Source organism: Equus caballus, chromosome 2, assembly GCF_041296265.1.
Source record: "Equus caballus isolate H_3958 breed thoroughbred chromosome 2, TB-T2T, whole genome shotgun sequence".
Taxonomy (NCBI): domain Eukaryota; kingdom Metazoa; phylum Chordata; class Mammalia; order Perissodactyla; family Equidae; genus Equus; species Equus caballus.
In genome coordinates, this window is record NC_091685.1 from 13,390,220 (window position 1) to 13,408,946 (window position 18,727).

An 18,727-nucleotide genomic window follows, 5' to 3' on the forward strand; every position below is an offset into this window, starting at 1 on the left:
CTGATAGCTGAGCTCCAGTGACTTGTGGGAAGGATGCAGAAAGAGGCCCCAAGGAAGGAATAGAGGCTATGAAGGAACTGAAGATAAGGGCACAGATCTTTCACAAACAAAACCACATACCAGATTCCATCTCTGGAACTTTTATTCTCCTGAAACAACCAAACATCTGTGTTAGTGGTACTTGAGGGAAAAGGTGTATGCTCATTTCTGTTGAAGCAGACGTGAGTGTTTGTGAACAGCATCCACAAAGGCACCCACATGTTTGGGGTCCATGTCAGGGTAAAGTCCATGGCCCAGGTTGGCAATGTAGCGCTGTGGTCCAAAGTCATCCAGCATCTGCTTCACCAGCCTCCCAATTTCCTCCTGGGGGACCAACAGGGCACTGGCTACAGGCGGTGCCAGCAAGTCTCTGTGCTCTCTACACATAATAGTGGCACAGGTACATGCAGGCATGCTTCTACTCAGTGTTGTTCATTCAGTCATTAATTCAAACAAATTTATTGAATGCCTAGTATGAGCCAGGCACTAAGAAAACACAAATGAACAACAACAATAAAAAGAAATTCCTGCCTTCCTAGAGCTCACATAATGTGCATGGAGTAGAGGGAAGGGACAAACAGACATAATAAAACATACACATAATACTACACGCAACCATATCCACAGCCATGGGAGTGCACAAGCTCAGACACACCTAGGACACAGGAACCCTGGTTGTTACCTCAGATGCATAAAGGGCACAGGGGTCCAGGTTGCCCTGCAAGGTCACCGTCTTCCCCACACGCTCCCTGGAAGCAGAGTTAGTGCCACATTCTGATGACTGTACATATGGCAGCTGTACCACTTCCACCTCACCCTCCATTACTTACCGGGCTTTCTTTGGAGCCACTGTCCAGTCAAGCCCAACCACCTCATAGCCAGCCTTGGCCAGCTCCTCCAGGGCAAAATGTCCATCCTTTGCAAAGATGATCTAGGGGAAAGGGCAGAACTCTGAGGCTACAGAGGGCCTTGTTATTGGCCACTAAGCTATCAACTGCACCTCTGCTGCCCTCCTATGGTCACTTCACTCCATGCAGGACTTATCCTGCAAGTTCCACAGGCCCACTTTCACTCACTCCATCCCCATCCTTACCATGGGCACTGGTGCCAGGCCTGCCTCTTGCAGCTGGGCCTTCACTTGCTTTGCCACATCACGGATGTAAGGCAGTGCAAACTTACTGAAGAGCTGTGGGCCAAGATGCCCTGCGTGAGACTCAAAGAGCTGCAGTGCCTACGGTTAGGGGGTAGTGCAGAGAAATACATAACACACAGAAAGGAAGTATCTCAGGCCCCACACACAGAACGTGCCTCAATTTTCCCCACATGACTTCAACCCCTGATACTGCCTAAGCCTCTAAACCCAATTCCAGTCAAAAACTTTTGCATTCTCCAGATCCCAGTGCCAGCTTTGGTCTTTGAATACATTGAGCATTAAGCCCCCCTGCCAGTACGAGGGTGGGCTTAGCTGCTCCAACCAGATCACTTCAGGCCAAACTTCTTTTGTGCCTGACATTAAGACAGCTACTTTCTCAGGTGTAGGGAACTCTGTTGCTTCTGGCCCTTACAGATTAAACCCCAGCCTACTTGTCTCTCCCTCAGGACTCACCTGGGCACCAGCAGCCACTTGTCCCACCAGATATGGGACCAGAGCATCAGTGAGGATGCGAAGCAGCCGGTGACTGGCCTGTGGTCTCTGGTAAAGCCAGCGCTTGGCCTGAGCCATGGTGCTTGAGCTGCCACCCTCAACCATGTATGTCATTAGAGTCCACTGCAAAGGATACAAAGAGAATGTCACAAGTGTAAAAGCCAGACTAACACTTTCTTCCTTTGTCTATACCAGACCAGCCAGAGTGATTTCTCCATGCCCAAGTCCCTGCCCTGTTCCATTACCGGGGCACCAGCAAAGCCGATCAGTGGCACACGCCCAGCCAGCCGTTGTCGAGTGAGGGTGATGGCCTGGAACACATAGCCCAGCTCAGAGGCCACTGTTGCTGGATGCTTGAGGCGCTCTAAGTCGCACTCTTCTCTCAATGGCTCTGGGAAGCTGGGCCCTTTGCCAGGCACCATGGTCACCTCCATGCCCAGTGCCTGGAGGGGGAGAAAACATCTGGATTTCCAACCTGAACTCCAGGAGGACAGGGTCTGTTCAGCCCACAGTAGGAAGGAGGAAAAGGAGAGTAAAACTCAGCCAAACTCCATCTCTTCCAGCCTGTTTTTCCTTCTGTCCAGTGAAGATAAGTGCTTATCTTGAGTCTTGACTGTCTCTTCCCTTTTTTACCCAGTCCAGAAAAAGGTTTGGGTACCTGGGGTACAACAAGAATATCGGAGAAGATGATGGCAGCATCCAGAGGGAAGCGATGTAACGGCTGCAGGGAATAGAAGACAGGTTAGTAAGTGGCAAGCTGAGGGCATAAATCCCTCCCTCTTTTGTGGATCTCTCACCTGCAGAGTCAGTTCACAGCAGGCCTCTGGGGAGCGACAGGTGCTGAAAAAGTCCTGGGCAGCCCGAGTTTCCCTAAACTCTACAGACAGAAGAGGAAAGGCAGGGCTCAGCCTTGAGGAGCTTCTAGAGCTTTCCCCTACCCCTCAAAAACTTTTCACCCTCCAGAATTTTACCTAATCCCCCAGGCCCTGATCCTGACCTGGCAAGTAGCGGCCTGCCTGCCGCATGCACCAAACGGGAGTATAGTCTGTGTCTTCTCCCCAGGCTGCTCGGAGGAATGTGTCATTCTTCAGCTCCGGAAAACCCTGGGGTCTGGAGATCAGGAGGGGGTGGGGGTGGGTGTCAGTAAGCTAGGCTGGGGGTTGGGGAAGGTGCAGGTTCTTAAGGCGGATCCGGGACCACTATCTGCCTTCTCCAGGCCAGCTCTCAAGCCGTGGCTTCCCGCCCATTCTGCCTCCTCTCTGCCTATCAGGTGGTGCACGAGACTAGAAGGGGCCACACTGAGGCCTCTACCCTACCTAGTCCCAGCCTCCCCAAGCTCAAAGCCACTGGAGGGGGCTGAGGAGAGGGGAGACGAAAGCCCAGTAAGGATAGTTTGGAGGTCTTTGGACCAGGAAATCTCAGGTACAGGGTTACCAGTAGACTGGTTCCCGGGCTGGGAGATCCCCAGGCTGGAGGATAGCCAAAGAGGAATCAGAGTTGACAGTCCCGAAATAGGGCTCCTAGGTGAGGATTAGAAAGTCTAGGGGGCATCCCGTAAACGACGGGGGGATGCAGTCCAGCGAGGCAGTCCCTCAGGAATCCATGGTTGGAGAATTCGGGATTCCAACGACTGGGGTTCGGGTTGGGAGCTCTCTAGGTGGGGGAACGAGGATATAGGGACAGATTCCTGAGTTGGAAGACACAAGTCAGAAACCCCGCTGGCCATACCGCGTGGTGCAGAGAACTCACCCCAACCCGTTCGCCTCCATGATAAGCAGTCTGTAACTGCGAGAACGGTCCCCACTGTAATCTGAATCTGAGCCTGCCCCTTGCCCAGGCTCCGCCCCTTCCTGGAGTGAGTCAAGGCCGTCGCCATGTTGAAAGTCACATGATTAGACCCTAGTGACAGTTCCCGGGCTGCCCTGGTTGCTGCCAGTAGGACCCCACCTCTCTTCACCGTAAAGTCCGCTGTAGCGACGCGGCAACAAATAGCCCAAAAAAGAACTTCGCCGTAACTACACCTTATCGTAGCATGAGGAACTTGCTCTCCTCTGATGGCCTGGGAATCCCGAAGGTTCAGCCCAAGTCTCACTTTCACTCCCACTTTCCAGGTATCCACTGGATTATGGAACCAAGCTGTACAGGGAACTGAAATCATTAAATATTTATCTTAACTACTAAGAACCGGGCACTATAGTAGGTATGGAGGTTACAGCGGTGAGCAAGTCAGCCCCTCCCCTTAAGGAGCTAGAGACTGAGGGGAAAACAGAAATCAGCAATCACAGTGGTAAATGTTTTAAGGAGAAAAACCTAGAAGCAACTAGCAAGGGTTCCTAGCTTAATTGGGGAAAGCAGTGGGGGTGTTCCAAGCGGAGGGAACAGCATCTGCAAAGAGAAGATGCAACAGAGCAAATGGCTATTACGGGAACCAAGTGATCAATCTGGTGGAATTAAAGAGGCTGGAGATGTCTACAGAGCCCAGGTCATGTAGGCCCCTGTGAGGTGCACTTGTTCACTTTATCCTGTAGTAGTGTGATAGCATACGAAAAGCTTGGAGACAAGGGAGGAGAGGCACTGTGTTCCCAACTTCCTAGGGAGAAAAAATGGACAACTGTCAAAATTTCATGGGCTCGTTTAGGATATCTTTCTTGATAAATTCAATTGTTGAAAACTATATCAAAACAAAGTTTCCACCCAAGCGTCCATCAAGAGATGAGTGGGTAAACAAAATGTAGTATGCGTATACAATAGAATATTATTCAGCCATGAAAAGAAATTAAGTTCTGATATATGCTACAAGTTGTTGTAACATTCTGCTGAGTGAAATAAGACAAACACAAAAGGACAAATACTGTATGGTTCCATTTATATGAAATACTTATAATAAGCAGATTCATAGAGGCAGAAAGTAGATCAGAGTTTACCAGGGAGAGGGGGCAGTGAAGAGTTATTGCTTACTGGGTACAGAGTTTCTGTTGGGGGAATGAAAAAGTTTTGGAAAGATATTTGTACATTTTTAAAAAATGGTTAAAATGGAAAATTTACTTATATTTTATCACAATTTTTTAAAAACTAATAATGAAATATACCAAAATCTATTGAATTGTACACCTTAAAGAGGTGAATTGTACAGTATATGAATTATATCTCAATAAAACTGTTTTGGTTTTTCTTTAGTGAAGGGGATGTGGGGACAAAGTTTTCTTTTCTTCCACGGTTGTACTTCACCAACAGCTGCTGTCCATCTTTTTTTGTCTCCTCCCTTCCCACCTCAGCCGTCGGCCTTTCCTCTCATCTAGTTTAGAATCTCAGGGAGACACTGGATATTGATCACCAGTGTCCTGGGATTAGGAGTAACCACCAAGATCAAGCCTGAATGACTCAAGACTCCTGTCTGTGACAAGGCTGGGGAGGGGGTTATTCTCCCAAACATTTTACTCACACTCCCCATAGACTGGGGAGCCAGAGAGGATGTCTAGCAGATTTTTTAAAGATTCCTCTGGTTGTAGTACGGCTCATTGAGGGCGGGGAGGCAAAAGAGGAGGCCGGAGGACCAGAAAAATGGCTGTTACAATGATCTAAGCAAGATAGGATGGTGGCTTGAATGAGGGTAGTAGCAGTGGGGATAAAATGGTAGTAGAAGTGAGGATGGAGAGGGGAGATCGATCAGGTAGAAACTATGTACTGAACTTAGATCTTGTTGCCTGGGTAGGAGGCACGAGCTAGGTAATATGGTTGAATATCCGAGTACATGGAGCAATACGGCTGGAATGTGGGGTGCTCTTATTCTGGAACTTACGGCGAAGGCGGGCCGAAAGGCGGGGCTGAGCGCGGTGGGAAGCTCGGTCAGCCTTCGCGGCCTCTGCTCCAGGGTCTGGATCGCCCCTGGGCTTCCTTCCGCCGCTTCGCTATGGCCAGCCCGGGCGTGGCGCTAGAGTCTCCGCGGCAGCTGCTGGGCCGCGTGCGCTTCCTGGCGGAGGCAGCGCGAAACCTCCGCGCCGGGCGGCCGCTGCCAGCGGCGCTGGCTTTCGTGCCGCGCGAGGTGCTCTACAAGCTTTACAAGGACCCAGCGGGACCGTCGCGTGTGCTGCTGCCGGTGTGGGAGGCGGAGGGCCTGGGGCTGCGTGTGGGCGCCGCGGGCGCGGCCGCCGGTACCGGCTCCGGGCCCCTCCGCGCCGCCCGGGACAGCATCGAGCTCCGGCGCGGCGCCTGCGTGCGCACCACGGGCGAGGAGCTGTGCAACGGCCACGGGCTCTGGGTGAAGCTGACCAAGGTGCGCCGTGTCCTGCGGGCCCCACAAAAGACCCTCGGGACCAGGGAAGCCCCTGGCTATCCCCCTCCCCTCCCTCATATTGAGCTGGCATGGCATTCGGTGCCCTTTGCCTTGGGCTGGGCAGGGCGGGCCCTGGGCAGTTCCCTGACGGCTGTCCCCATCTGGTGCGTCCCGGCAGGAGCAGCTGGCCGAACACCTGGGCGACTGCGGGCTGGACGAAGGCTGGCTGCTCGTGTGCCGCCCAGCAGAGGGCGGGGCCCGCCTCGTCCCCATCGACACTCCCGACCACCTCCAGCGGCAGCAGCAGCTGTTCGGCGTGGACTACCGGCCGGTGCTCAGGTCCTGCACTTGGAGGGGCGGGGCTTGCTGTCAACCGGCCAGGCCCCGGAGGGGTTGGAAACTAGTCTAGCACGCCCGGAAAGTGGGATAAGGAGCGAAGGCAGGGTTAAGAGCCGGAAGGGGCCGGACCTGACGGCTGCTCGGGTGGGACTTTTGGGGGTGTAGTTTGGAGGCGATAGAGCTCTGGAGAAGGCTCCAGGGCCTGGAGGGGGGTGTCCTGCCCCCGCGGATGTCACCCCATGCCACCCCCACTCTGTGCTTGCAGATGGGAACAGGTGGTGGACCTGACATACTCGCATCGCCTCGGATCGAGGCCTCAGCCAGCCGAGGCATATACGGAAGCTGTACAAAGGCTACTGTGAGTGAGCAGGGATGGGATGGGGAGGAAGGAACTCCAGGTCTGGGCCCGACCTAATTAGGGACTTGGGGTTACTTAGCTATGTGCCCCCGACGTGGACCTATGAATGTGACGAGGACCTGATCCACTTCTTGTACGACCACCTGGGCAAGGAGGATGAGAACCTGGGCAGCGTGAAGCAGTATGTGGAGAGCATAGACGTTTCCTCCTACACGGTGGGTGCTGGGACTCCTCTCACCCTAAGCAAGATGTAGTCACACATCTTGCTAGATCCAGAACCCTCACCTCTAGGCCAGAGCCAAACCTGAATCCCCACAGCCAGGCTCAGTTTAGCCCCCCATCTTGGAAGTCCTATAGGAACCCCTGAACGCCTCCACCCATACCAGCTGTGCTTTTAACCCAGTTCCACTGTGCTTTCTCTCTTGTGCTCCCTGGCCCAAAGCACACCCCCAGTGCAGGGAGTAGGGGTAAACACTGCCTCTACTTCCTCGCCCCTCTCCAGGAGGAGTTCAATGTGTCCTGCCTGACAGACAGCAACGCAGACACCTACTGGGAGAGCGATGGGTCCCAGTGCCAGCACTGGGTACGGCTTACCATGAAAAAGGGCACCATTGTCAAGTGAGTGGGCTCCGAGTAGGACAGGGCAGGTGAGCCACATGCCTGTGAGTGTACAGAGACTCATGTGTGTGCTCTGACCCCCTAGGAAGCTGCTACTCACAGTGGATACCACAGATGACAACTTTATGCCTAAGCGGGTGGTGGTCTACGGGGGTGAAGGAGACAACCTGAAGAAACTGAGTGACGTGAGCATTGACGAGTGAGCGAGCTGACCTGTGTTGGGAGGTGGGGCATGATCCTAGCAATGGGGCCTGGCCCAGCTTGAAAATATAAAGTTAGGTTAGACCCCAGCGATCCCTGAAGGCAAGGGGTATCCAAAGTGCCTCACATCCATCTCCTCAGGAGCCTGATCGGGGATGTCTGTGTCCTGGAGGACATGACTGTCCACCTCCCTATCATCGAGATCCGCATCGTCGAGTGCCGAGGTGGGGCTTACAGCTCTAAGGAGGGAAAGGGAGCTCCAGTGGGTGGGTGGGGGCTAGCTGGCGGTGGGTGTGGAGAGGAGGAGATGGGCTTGGAGTTGGGGTGAAGGTGATAGCTGAAGTGACTCCAGGATTTCAGGTTTTGGGCCCTGATCTGGATAGCAGGTGCTGCGTATAGGCCTGCCTTATAGCCGTAGAAGTGGTTGGGCTCACCATGAAGAGGAACTGAGTTGGGACCCTCAGGAATCCCCACATTATAATGGTGAACAGAGGAACCAGCAAAGAATATAATAATCAGAATTAGTTGAGTAGAAGGGGATCCTAAATGTCCCAAGTTTCTCGGGGCTAAGGGTGACAAAAGGCCGAGCACTGAGGAGCCATTCTCAAGTCTGAGGTGCAGCAAATGGTCTCACTCTGACTTCTTCCCCAAGATGACGGGATTGATGTGCGTCTTCGAGGGGTCAAGATCAAGTCATCTAGACAGCGGGAACTAGGGTTGAATGCAGACCTGTTCCAGCCAACCAGTCTGGTGCGATATCCACGCCTGGAAGGCACTGACCCAGAAGTGCTGTACCGCAGAGCTGTTCTCCTGCAGAGGTGGCTGTGGTCCTGGGCCTGCCAGGCCCTTCCTTTCCCCCACCCTGAGTCTTGTCTGTCTGTGTGGAGGAGTCCCCAAGGTCTTATACTGTAAGCTGTTCCACTTCAAGGGTCAGAGCAGGCCCTGGGCCCTGCCCTCTCCTGTCCTTGTGTGTTCGGGAGTGAGGGGGTCTTACATCCATGCCAAACTCTTTAGCTGCAGTTATCTTTACCCACCCACCCCAGATTCATAAAGATCCTAGACAGCGTCTTGCACCGCCTGGTACCTGCCTGGGACCACACGCTGGGCACCTTCAGTGAGATTAAGGTGAGCCAGGCCCACCCACTGCTGCTCTTGGCAGTAGGCTCCCCCTTTCTGCTCATGTAGTCATTTACTCTTCAGCAGAGTTCTTAAAACCTACTCTAGGCCTGGACCTTTGCTGGGCTCTGGGAACACAGGAAGAAAGCCAGACATAAATAATCAAAATTTAGTGTTTGGGGTGCTATTCCCCAGATAATGTGTGAGATACACAAGAGCTGGGGGAGGAGAGGTGACAGCACGGACACGGCAGCTTGCATAAAAAGTGCATATTGGGAGTTACTAGCAGCCCAAGATTACTTGAGAGAAGTGTGCAGGTAGATGTGAGTATAACATGGGGGTGAGGCTGGGAAGGGGTGGGCAGGAAACAGGCCCTGCTTGCAGAGGGTGCTCTGGGCCAGGCTATGAAACAGGGACTTTGTCCCAGGTCAGTGTAACCACTGGAAAAGTTTTAAATAAGGTAAGGACAAAGTTAGATGTTTTGTTTTAGAAAGCTCCCCCTGGTGGCTGGACCAAGGGAGGGACTAGAAGCAAGGATGGGGATGGACTAAGGCTTGGACTGGAGTGGTGGATTGAGTCCAGGCTTAGAGAAAGTTTCCAGCGCCTGGACAGAAGCTGACTGCCGTCTGGTTCTGCTCTGACCACTTCTCCTCACCAGCAAGTGAAGCAGTTACTGCTCCTGTCGCGCCAGAGACCGGGCCTGGTGGCCCAGTGCCTGCGAGACTCAGAGAGCAGCAAGCCCAGCTTCATGCCACGCCTGTACATCAACCGGCGCCTTGCCATGGAACACCGCGCCTGCCCCTTAAGGGACCCTGCCTGCAAGAACGCAGTCTTCACCCAGGTCTGGACCACCTGGGGTTGGACTAAGGGAGGGTCAGTAAGGGGCCTAGGGGGCTAGGCCAAGAGGGACCTGAGTAAGGTCTTTGGGCAAGAGTAGGGCCAGGTCTTGACACAGCCTTTCCTACAACTCCCTTCCCTTTTCCCTGCCCCCAGGTTTATGAAGGCCTCAAGCCCTCTGACAAGTATGAAAAGCCCCTGGACTACAGGTATGGCATTAGGGTGAGGGACTTGCTCAGGGCACACGTGTACACATCTACATTCACACACTGCCTCTGGCACCCCTCACCATTACCCCTCTGTAGCCCCTACTCCTGGCTGGTGTCTGGGCTGGTGAATCGTCTGAGCCCTGGCCCAGCAGGATAACAGAGATCCCCCACTACTTACAGGTGGCCCATGCGCTACGACCAGTGGTGGGAGTGTAAATTCATTGCAGAAGGCATCATTGACCAAGGTGAGGCCCTGAGGGAGCTTAACAAAGGTTCTGCCCTATTTAGAGTGGTAGAGGCTTCTGGGGTCACCAGCTAAACAAGATAGGGGACCTGCTTACTACTCTATTATGGGGGCTGGGGCTCTTGAGTGCCCCAGCTGAGGGCATCTGTCATTTTAGGGGGTGGTTTCCGGGATAGCCTGGCAGACATGTCAGAAGAGCTGTGCCCTAGCTCGGCCGACACCCCTCTGCCTCTGCCCTTCTTTGTGCGCACAGCCAACCAGGTAATCTCCATGCCTACCTCCCAAGTTGTTTCTGCTATTCTGTCTCTGTAAACCTCCCAGGTACCAGGCTGACCTAGAGAGCGGGCAGAGGAGGGACTGAATTGCCCAGGGCAGCCTCTGGGCGGACAGGGAGGTAGGAGCCAGTGTACACTTAGAGGGATCATTCAGGGCCCCCAGTGGAAAGTGTTCAGGGAAGTCTTTGGGGAGTCTGGGGTAACAAAATAGGGTCCATCCCAGGCCATGCTGACAGCTCTGTCTTGGGGGCAGGGCAATGGCACCGGTGAGGCCCGGGACATGTATGTGCCCAACCCCTCCTGCCGAGACTTTGCCAAGTATGAGTGGATCGGACAGCTGATGGGGGCTGCCCTTCGGGGTAAGGAGTTCCTGGTGAGTAACCTAACCTACACTCCATCAGATAAGCCCTGGCCCCTGGAAGGAAGATGGGCCAGCCAAACCTGGGCAGCTCAGGGCAAGAAGACAGTAGTGAGTCTTTATCCCGCAGGTCCTGGCTCTGCCTGGTTTCGTCTGGAAGCAGCTCTCTGGTGAGGAAGTGAGCTGGAGTAAGGACTTCCCAGCTGTGGACTCGGTGCTAGTGAGTAGGGCCTGGAGCCACTGTTTCTTCTGCCCAGCCCCTGAAGGGTGCTGCTTCCCAAGGCTGTCCTGAACCTTCTCTTACCACACACACACACTCCTTCTCCAATGCCGTCTACTTCCATGGCTTCAACTAGTGCCTCTGTTCTGGTGACCCCTAAATCCTTACCTCCAGCCCCAGCCTCTCTTCCAGACCTAGGGCCATGTATACATCTGCCTGCTGAACATCTGCCCCAAGATGGCACCTCAGGCTCAGGACATCCTTCATCTTCCCAGTCTACTGCTCTCTAGGGCGCACTGTCTCAGAATGGTACCACCACCCACCCCTCCCCATGCCAAGACCCTCAGGGAGTCTTCACTCCTTTTTCCCTCACCTCCCATATTCTATTACATCTCCCTCTGGAATCTGTCCACTTCTCCCATCTAACTACTATCCCCCTGGTTCAGGCCACTTTCCTTTCTGACTGACTGCAAAAGCTGGTGTCCCTGTCTCCATTCTTACCCATCTGATCCAGCAGCCAGAGTAATTTATCTCACTCTCCTCATTTAAACCCTTCAACCACTCTGCCCTGGGCTTAGGATAAAATGCGGAAACTGGAAAGGCCTCGCATGGCTCCTGTATGTACATACAGGATGTGAACCAAGGCCAGTTGGTTCACGTTCAAGCTCCAGCCAAACAGATTCCTCAGGTCTTTTGCTTTTTGTACCTTTTTCCAAGATGTTCTCTCTGCTGACTTCCTTGTGGCCCAGCCAAGTCCCAGCCATCATCTGGGTCTCAGCTTAGAGGTCATTTCCTCCAAGCCGCCTTCTCTGGCCTCCAAGGCTGCTTAGGTGTTATCTTGATGCTTTCACAGCCCCTGTTACTGACCCCCTCACTGCCCTCATCGCCTGCATGGGGACTGCCTTGTGTGGCTATCTCTCCTACCTCCCTGTGAGCATCTTGAGGAAAAACAAGGACTGTCTCCACAATGAAAAGTTGACCTCCCCGCCTCTCTCCAACCCCCAGGTGAAGCTCCTGGAAGTGATGGAAGGAATGGACAAGGAGACGTTTGAGTTCAAATTTGGGAAGGAGCTAACATTCACCACTGTACTGAGTGACCAGCAGGTGGTGGAGCTGATCCCCGGGGGGGCAGGCATCGTGGTAGGATATGAGGACCGTTCCCGTTTCATCCAACTGGTGCAGAAAGCACGGCTAGAGGAGAGCAAGGAGCAGGTACTACCCAGAAGCCAGTAGAATGGAGAGCTTTAGACAGCTCCTAGTAACCAGAGCCCAGCCTGATAGGCCACCAGTACCCACTCCCAAGAACTCTGGCCCCCACCATTCCTCTGCCCCATATTCATGCTGATCAGTGGGGTGCAGATACCCCCAGTGCCAAGCAAAGACCGTGTCCCCCATTATCTCCATGAGTGGAGGCCAAGTGTCCCCACCACACGCTGAGGTGGGAGTTGTGCCCTCTTCCCCAGCCAGGCGTTTTCCCCCCTCCCCAGGTGGCAGCTATGCAGGCAGGTCTGCTGAAGGTGGTGCCGCAGGCTGTGCTGGACTTGCTGACCTGGCAAGAGTTGGAGAAGAAGGTGTGCGGGGATCCAGAGGTCACTGTGGACGCTCTGCGCAAGCTCAGTGAGTGTGGAGCAGGGCAGTGCAGTGCAGGCATGGGGCTTATGGACTGGGTAGGTTGGGACCTAAGAGTGAATTCTGGCCTTATCCCCACCAGCCCGGTTTGAGGACTTCGAGCCATCTGACACACGCGTGCAGTATTTCTGGGAGGCGCTGAACAACTTCACCAATGGTCAGTGGAAGAGGGCAGAGTAATGCCTGGGCTTGGAGTCCTCTTGTGGGATAAAGGGGCAGGGTGGAAGTTGCAGAACCTCCCCCCCATCAGTGTGGACACTGATTTTCTTCTCCATCCAGAGGACCGGAGCCGCTTCCTGCGCTTTGTCACGGGCCGCAGCCGTCTGCCGGCACGGATCTTCGTCTACCCGGACAAGCTGGGGTGGGTGTGGAGGGGAGGTCCGAAGGGGCTGTGGCCAGCCTTCTGCCCTCCCCACACACACACACTCATTTGTCAGACCCCTACCCTGTGCCCCTACAATTCTTCCTGATCTGTGGCCCCTCCACGCCCCCAGCTACGAGACCACAGACGCGCTGCCTGAGTCTTCCACCTGCTCCAGCACCCTCTTCCTACCGCACTATGCCAGGTGGGTTCCTAAGCTCGGGCCTAGGACTGGGGAGTGGGGGAAGGGGTAGCATCCTAGAATGGAGGAGGACTTCCAGTAGTGAAGTGCACAAACTGAGTGCCATCGCCCCTGCTAGTGGTGAAGGGACCTCTGCACCTGGCGCTGACCAAGCCCTTGCACCCACAGCGCCAAGGTGTGTGAGGAGAAGCTCCGCTATGCAGCATACAACTGCGTGGCCATCGACACCGACATGAGCCCTTGGGAGGAGTGAGTTGGCGCCAGGGGGCAGCCACGGGCCAGGCTGGCAGGACTGTGCCTAAACAGGTCCCACTTGGACTTGCCCAGGGCAAAGACACCTTCTTTGGACCGGTTGGGGTCTGCGCTCCACTCTTGGCGTGAGCTGACTCGCTCAGAAAAAGCCAGCGTGCACCGCCCCAGTGTGCGGTTGGAGTGGGAGCGGTGGGTTGACACTGGTGACCCAGCCCCACAAGCCCTACACGTGCTTGGGCTTGTTTCCCCAGTTACTGAGAGAATCTTCCACAAGCCCAGCACAAGCTGCCAGCCCAGAGCTCCTTGAAGGGGGTCTTCCAGCTGCCCACCCCATGGACTTTGCTTCAGGTTTTGGCTCCTCCTTTTTTTCTCCTTGTTTTTCTCTGGCTTCTGCCTGGACTCAAAACTAAAAACTTTGGTGGGTGGTGATGCTCCTCCCCAAACAAGGTGCCAAGGATGGATAGGAAGTGATAGTCATCCTCCTTGGTCACCTGCCCCAAGAATGAAGCAACAGCTGAGTACCCCCTTCTTCACATGCTGGTCTTTTCCCCCTCTCCCTCCATACTCAAGGTGTGAGCTCTGTCCTTCTTCCAATTGAGTCTCAAGTGACAAAGTGCCACCACCTTCCCTAGCTCAGAACCTACATCTATGCAACATTAAATCTTTACTACCACTGCCACCACAGCATCTTCATCACTTGTGCATCACCTCCAGCCTGATTCCCCATCTGCTGTCTCACCCCCAAGACTGTGCACAGGTTAAGGCCACTTCTGTCCTCCAACTCTAAACTAAAGCTTAGACTTTAAAACTGCTCCTAGTGGGCTGGCCCAGTGGCGTAGTAGTTAAGTTTGGCATGCTCCGCTTTGGCAGCCCAGGCCGGTTTCTGGGCATGGACCTATACCACTCGCCAGCAGCCATGCTGCGTCAGCGACCCACGTACAACATAGAGGAAGACTGGCACAGATGTTAGCTCACGGTGAATGTTCCTCAGCAAATAAATAAATAAATAAAACTGCTCCTAGGCCTTATGCATGTCCCTGCCCCAGCACTCCCTCCTTTAAGGACCTCCATGACACTCCATCAAAGGTCTTGCGCATGGGAAAGTTGAATAAATGGATGAATTCACTCCTTCAGAATGTGTTTATTGGGCTCCTGAGGGATGTTGGAGCAGGCTCTTCCAGGACTTCAGGGCCCTGCTGAGAGCCAGGGAGATGTGTGTCAAGTGGGAGTGGTAGGCCCTCTCAGTGGCAAACATTAAATCTGGAGCTGGAGAGAAATAAGGACCCCACTACCCGGAAGAAGAAGGAAAAAAGGCTGACCTGGCATCCTCTGGGATGGGTGTGGTGATTTGGAAGATAGGATTTCACCTTCAGGAACCAAATAGGCAGAAGAATTGAACATCACAGAGGACAAAGCCTATCAGATGGCTGACAAAGCAGCCAGGTCAGGATTTTGACAGAAGAGTAGGCACCGCATTTCCACCCACTCCCCACGCCGTCTCGAGCTGCCTCACAGCTAAGGTGCAGGCAGTGTTTGACGAGAGGTACCCGGTGAGAGACCTCGTGCAGGTATACTCCCCCGACAAGGGGCAGTCACCCTCGAGCACTGTCCCCAGTGAAGGGGCGTGCGCGGGGGCGCGCTCTCCCGTCTCTTCCTCGCGCCGTCCTCTAGGGCGCGCCCTGGCGCTGCCCTGGCTGGGAAGCCCCTGGCGGCGGCGCTGAGCCTCTCCCGCGTCCGTGCACGCCCCGAGGCCCAGCTCCCCCTAACTGAGTCCAACCACCCCAGCTGAGCCTCCTGGGCAGCCGCTCGCAGCTCCCCAATCCCCGCGCCTTGGGTGGTCCACAGGAAACCTCCCCCGCTCCTCCCGCAGCCCCTTCCCGCCCAGGAAGCTGAAGGGGCAGGAGCCCCAGCGGCCGCCACGCCCGCCAGCGCGGCTCTTCCCAGCAAGCCCCCGCCCCCTTATCCGCCTGTCGTAGGCGCGCCTCGCCCTAGCCCCTCTCCAGGGAAGGGCTGGCCAGCACGCGCCCGCAGGAGGTAATCCGTTTCTGGGCCGGGTACTGGCCGCGTGAGTCTTTGGTCCCTCTCTTACCAAAGTGGACTCCTACTGCATATTTTGTAGCTTGCTTTTCATTTAGTCATTCATTAATTCACTCAGTGAATGCATTCATTCATTGAGTGAATGCATTGAGCGCCTATATCAGGCAACATACCAGGTGCAATGGGTAAAATAGCGGCTAAACAGATAATTTTTGCCGTCTTGGGATTTCAACTCTAATGGGAGAGACATATATTAAACAAATACACAATCGCATAAACAACACAATAACATTTGTGTAAGAGCTCCAAAGGAGACGTGAAGGGGATAGAAGGCAGAACAGGATGTTCTAATCATTGGGCGCAATGGAATGCTAAATCCTTAGGGAGAATAACTGGGCACAAAGGCCAGCTGAGAAGCATGTTGAGTCCGCCCTTACTGGAGTGTGAAGGGAAAATAGAGAAGAGACTCCAGTGGCCGAGTGGTTAAGTTCGCCCGCTCCGCTGAGGCGGCCCAGGGTTTGGTTTGTTCAGATCCCTGGCACACTCAGGGCCTCGCTCATCAGGCCATGCTGAGGCGGCGTCCCACATGCCACAACTAGAAGGACCCACAACTAAAATACACAACTATGTACTGGGGGGATTTGGGGAGAAAAAGCAGAAGAAAAAAAAAGATTGGCAATAGTTGTTAGGTGCCAATCTTAAAAAAAAAAGAAGAAGAAGAAGAGACTCCAGCCTTGGAGGCCCGTTTTAGGATTTTGCATTGAGCAGCCATGAGGGCGTCAAGCAAGGGAGTGACATGATTAGGTTTGCCTTTAACGGCTGTATAGAGAATGAGTTGAGAGGGAGAGACTGGAGGCAGGGAGTAATCCAAACACAAAACGGTGGTCACTGGGACAAGGGGGATAATCATTTTAACCGTTATTTCTATTGGCTGCATTGTATTACACTGTAAGGAATTTTTATTCATTTAAAACCCAGATGGACGTTAAAGTTGTTTACAAATTTTCGATGTTGAAGACTACAAAGGTTACAGTAACTATCCTCATGCATATATCCTCACATACCTAGCTGATTATTTCCTTAGAATAACGTCCTAAAATCACTTCATCAAACTGCCAGATTGCCAGTTGTAACCTGCCAAATTGTGAGTATGTATCAGTTTTCACTCCCTTTAGTGTCTATTTCCTAAACTTTTATCAACTTTGGGCATTAATACTTAAAAACATTTTTTTTCACAATTTAACGTGCTGAAAAAATGGTATGATTATTTTAATTTGCATTGCTTTGATTATTTATTATATTGAGCAATTGTTTTTCTTCTTTATGAACTGCCCATTATGTATTTTTGTCCATTTTTCTATTGGTTTCAATATACTTATTGATTTATAACAATTTTTGCATAGTACTAAAATACTAAGCACAGCAAGACATTGTGCTAAGTGCTGTGTGTCTGTTATCTTGTTTTATCTTCTCAGCTCTATGAAGTACTATTCTTATGCCCATATCCAGATGAGACACCTAGAGCAAAGATGAATTAAGTAACTTGCCCAGGGTCATGTAAGTAGTAAGTAATGAAGCTAGAATTTGGGTGGTGAGATGGTAGTCTGCCAGCTCCAAAGCCTGCTGACGTGGAAACTCAGGTGCTATATCCTGTATATCAACCCTTTGTTGTGTCAGGTATAGCAAATATGTTTTCCCAGTCTGTACTTTGCCTTTTAATTTCATATATGTTCTTTCCTAATGTGCAATATTTTAATTTTTTATGAATTCAAGACCTTTATGGAAGAAACCAAATATTGGATATATACCATGGGAGGGCAATATAGTGTACTAGTTAAGAGCACATTCTCGGTAGTCAGCCTGCCTGTATTCATATCCTGGCTTTACTACATGCTAGTTGTTGACCATAGACAACAGCTAAGGATATTCCAAATCCTTGGCCAGTTTCCTCAGCTTCCTTTTTTCAAGTACCTATCCTTTTAGCATTGATTTGAAATGCTGTCTTTTCACACACTGATCATCTTTTTATGGTAAATTTTTATGTATACAAAATCTTCATTTTGCACAGTAGTGCCAGACTGTAAAAATGACCCTGCAAGTTGAAGCTGAGCAGAGATCTTAATAATCAATGGGAGAAATTACCATTGTTCTGTGACCTTTAAAATTTTTTTGTCAAAACATTAAAAACTTTTTACTGTCAATTATAAATGTATAGGGAAATGAAAAAATAGTGAAACTAATATTTTTTAGTACATTATAATCTAAAGCCTTTAGAAAGATTGAGAATTAAGTTCTTTTCTTTGTAAAAAACTTCTCAAGAGTAGTTTGAACTTTCCTTACTTACGTAGGTAAGGTTGCCTTCACTAAGTTCCTCTGGCTGCATATCTATACTCTCTCGTGACGGCAGTGTCAACGTTCCCATGATCAGCTATTTCTTCTTTAACTCCCTATGTTCAATTTGGATTCCACTTCCAGCATTATCACTTTTCATTTTTTTCCTGCACTTTCATTTTGTTGGCCAATTCTGAATTATCCTCTCTTTTTTTTTTTTTTTTTTTTTTTGAGGAAGATTAGCCCTGAGCTAACTACTGTCAGTCCTCCTCTTTTTGCTGAGGAAGCCTGGCCCTGAGCTAACATCCATGTCCATCTTCCTCTACTTTATATGTGGGACGCCTGCCACAGCATGGCGTGCCAAGTGGTGCCATGTCTGCACCCCGGATCCGGGCCGGCAAACTCCGGGCCACGGAGATTTGGACTGTGGGAACTTAACCGCTGCGCCACTGGACCGGCCTTCAATTATCCTTTTTTTTAAATGTCACATGGGTTTATCACTGGGAGACAAGGAAGCAACATAACTACATTCTTTGCTCTCTATATGTGAATTGAACAAGAGATGCAAAGTGGCTAATCACCAACAGACTGAAAGAAGTGACGTGATTGTTCACTGCTCATGTGCACATCTCAAAGAGTTGATGTTGACGATTTTAACAGTATTCTCATTGCGTTTATGGAGGAGAGAATTTTTGGAGGAACTTACTCCACCATTTTTATTGATGTCACCTGTTCCTTTTGTATTTGCTTCTAAATTTAGATAGAAAGTTGTAGAAAGATTTAAATGAGACACAAATCTCAACTTTCAATAACCTCTGTAGAACTCTAAGATTTTATAGCTGTCAGTGTGGTATTCTCTCTCTCCCTGCCTAATTTTTTCTTATTCCTAAAGTGCTTATCACCTTTTAATATGCTGTACAGTTTACTCATTTATTATTTAAACTTCTTTCTCATGTATGCTGCCTCTCCCTGCTGGGATGAGGGCTGGATTGTTTTTTGTTCACTAATATACCCTAAGAGCCTAAAATTCTCATTGGTACATAGTAGTCACTCAATAAATAGTTGTTCAATAAATAAATCAGCTGTGGCTCATATACCATTCTTTCCAATTTAAAAACAAAGAAAATAAGCAATCTGAGAAGTTTTTTTTTCAACAAAGAAGGAAAAATAACCAAATTGATTA

At 51.6% G+C, this 18,727-nt stretch overlaps 2 protein-coding genes across 4 annotated transcripts; one reads left to right on the plus strand and one right to left on the minus strand.

Annotated features, from left to right (window-relative positions):
* Positions 1 to 124: 124 nt before the first annotated feature.
* Positions 125 to 5,895, minus strand: UROD (uroporphyrinogen decarboxylase). 2 transcript variants are annotated; one of them, XM_001496360.7, is made up of 11 exons: positions 5,484 to 5,895; positions 3,434 to 3,832; positions 2,682 to 2,794; positions 2,482 to 2,561; positions 2,343 to 2,405; positions 1,930 to 2,127; positions 1,646 to 1,807; positions 1,133 to 1,270; positions 870 to 970; positions 722 to 788; positions 125 to 363 (listed from the first exon to the last, which is right to left on the minus strand). In XM_001496360.7, exons 2-11 carry the CDS (start codon positions 3,451 to 3,453, stop codon positions 202 to 204), a joined length of 1,104 nt encoding a protein of 367 aa, XP_001496410.3. In that variant the 5' UTR covers positions 3,454 to 3,832; positions 5,484 to 5,895; the 3' UTR covers positions 125 to 201. The 2 variants fall into 2 exon arrangements, with proteins under 2 accessions (XP_001496410.3, XP_023486917.1); XM_023631149.2 differs by lacking the exons at positions 1,133 to 1,270; positions 5,484 to 5,895.
* HECTD3 (HECT domain E3 ubiquitin protein ligase 3) lies at positions 5,006 to 14,301 on the plus strand. 2 transcript variants are annotated; one of them, XM_023631139.2, is made up of 21 exons: positions 5,006 to 5,957; positions 6,136 to 6,296; positions 6,562 to 6,654; positions 6,734 to 6,869; positions 7,157 to 7,272; positions 7,358 to 7,471; positions 7,615 to 7,697; positions 8,126 to 8,291; positions 8,517 to 8,598; positions 9,248 to 9,430; positions 9,583 to 9,635; positions 9,816 to 9,880; positions 10,037 to 10,140; positions 10,408 to 10,527; positions 10,643 to 10,732; positions 11,738 to 11,944; positions 12,220 to 12,349; positions 12,444 to 12,518; positions 12,641 to 12,722; positions 12,856 to 12,927; positions 13,093 to 14,301. In XM_023631139.2, the coding sequence occupies exons 1-21, from the start codon at positions 5,436 to 5,438 to the stop codon at positions 13,175 to 13,177; spliced, it is 2,739 nt and encodes a 912-aa protein (XP_023486907.1). In that variant the 5' UTR covers positions 5,006 to 5,435; the 3' UTR covers positions 13,178 to 14,301. The 2 variants fall into 2 exon arrangements, with proteins under 2 accessions (XP_023486907.1, XP_070116171.1); XM_070260070.1 differs by having other exon boundaries at positions 5,421 to 5,957; positions 13,428 to 14,301.
* Positions 14,302 to 18,727: the final 4,426 nt, after the last annotated feature.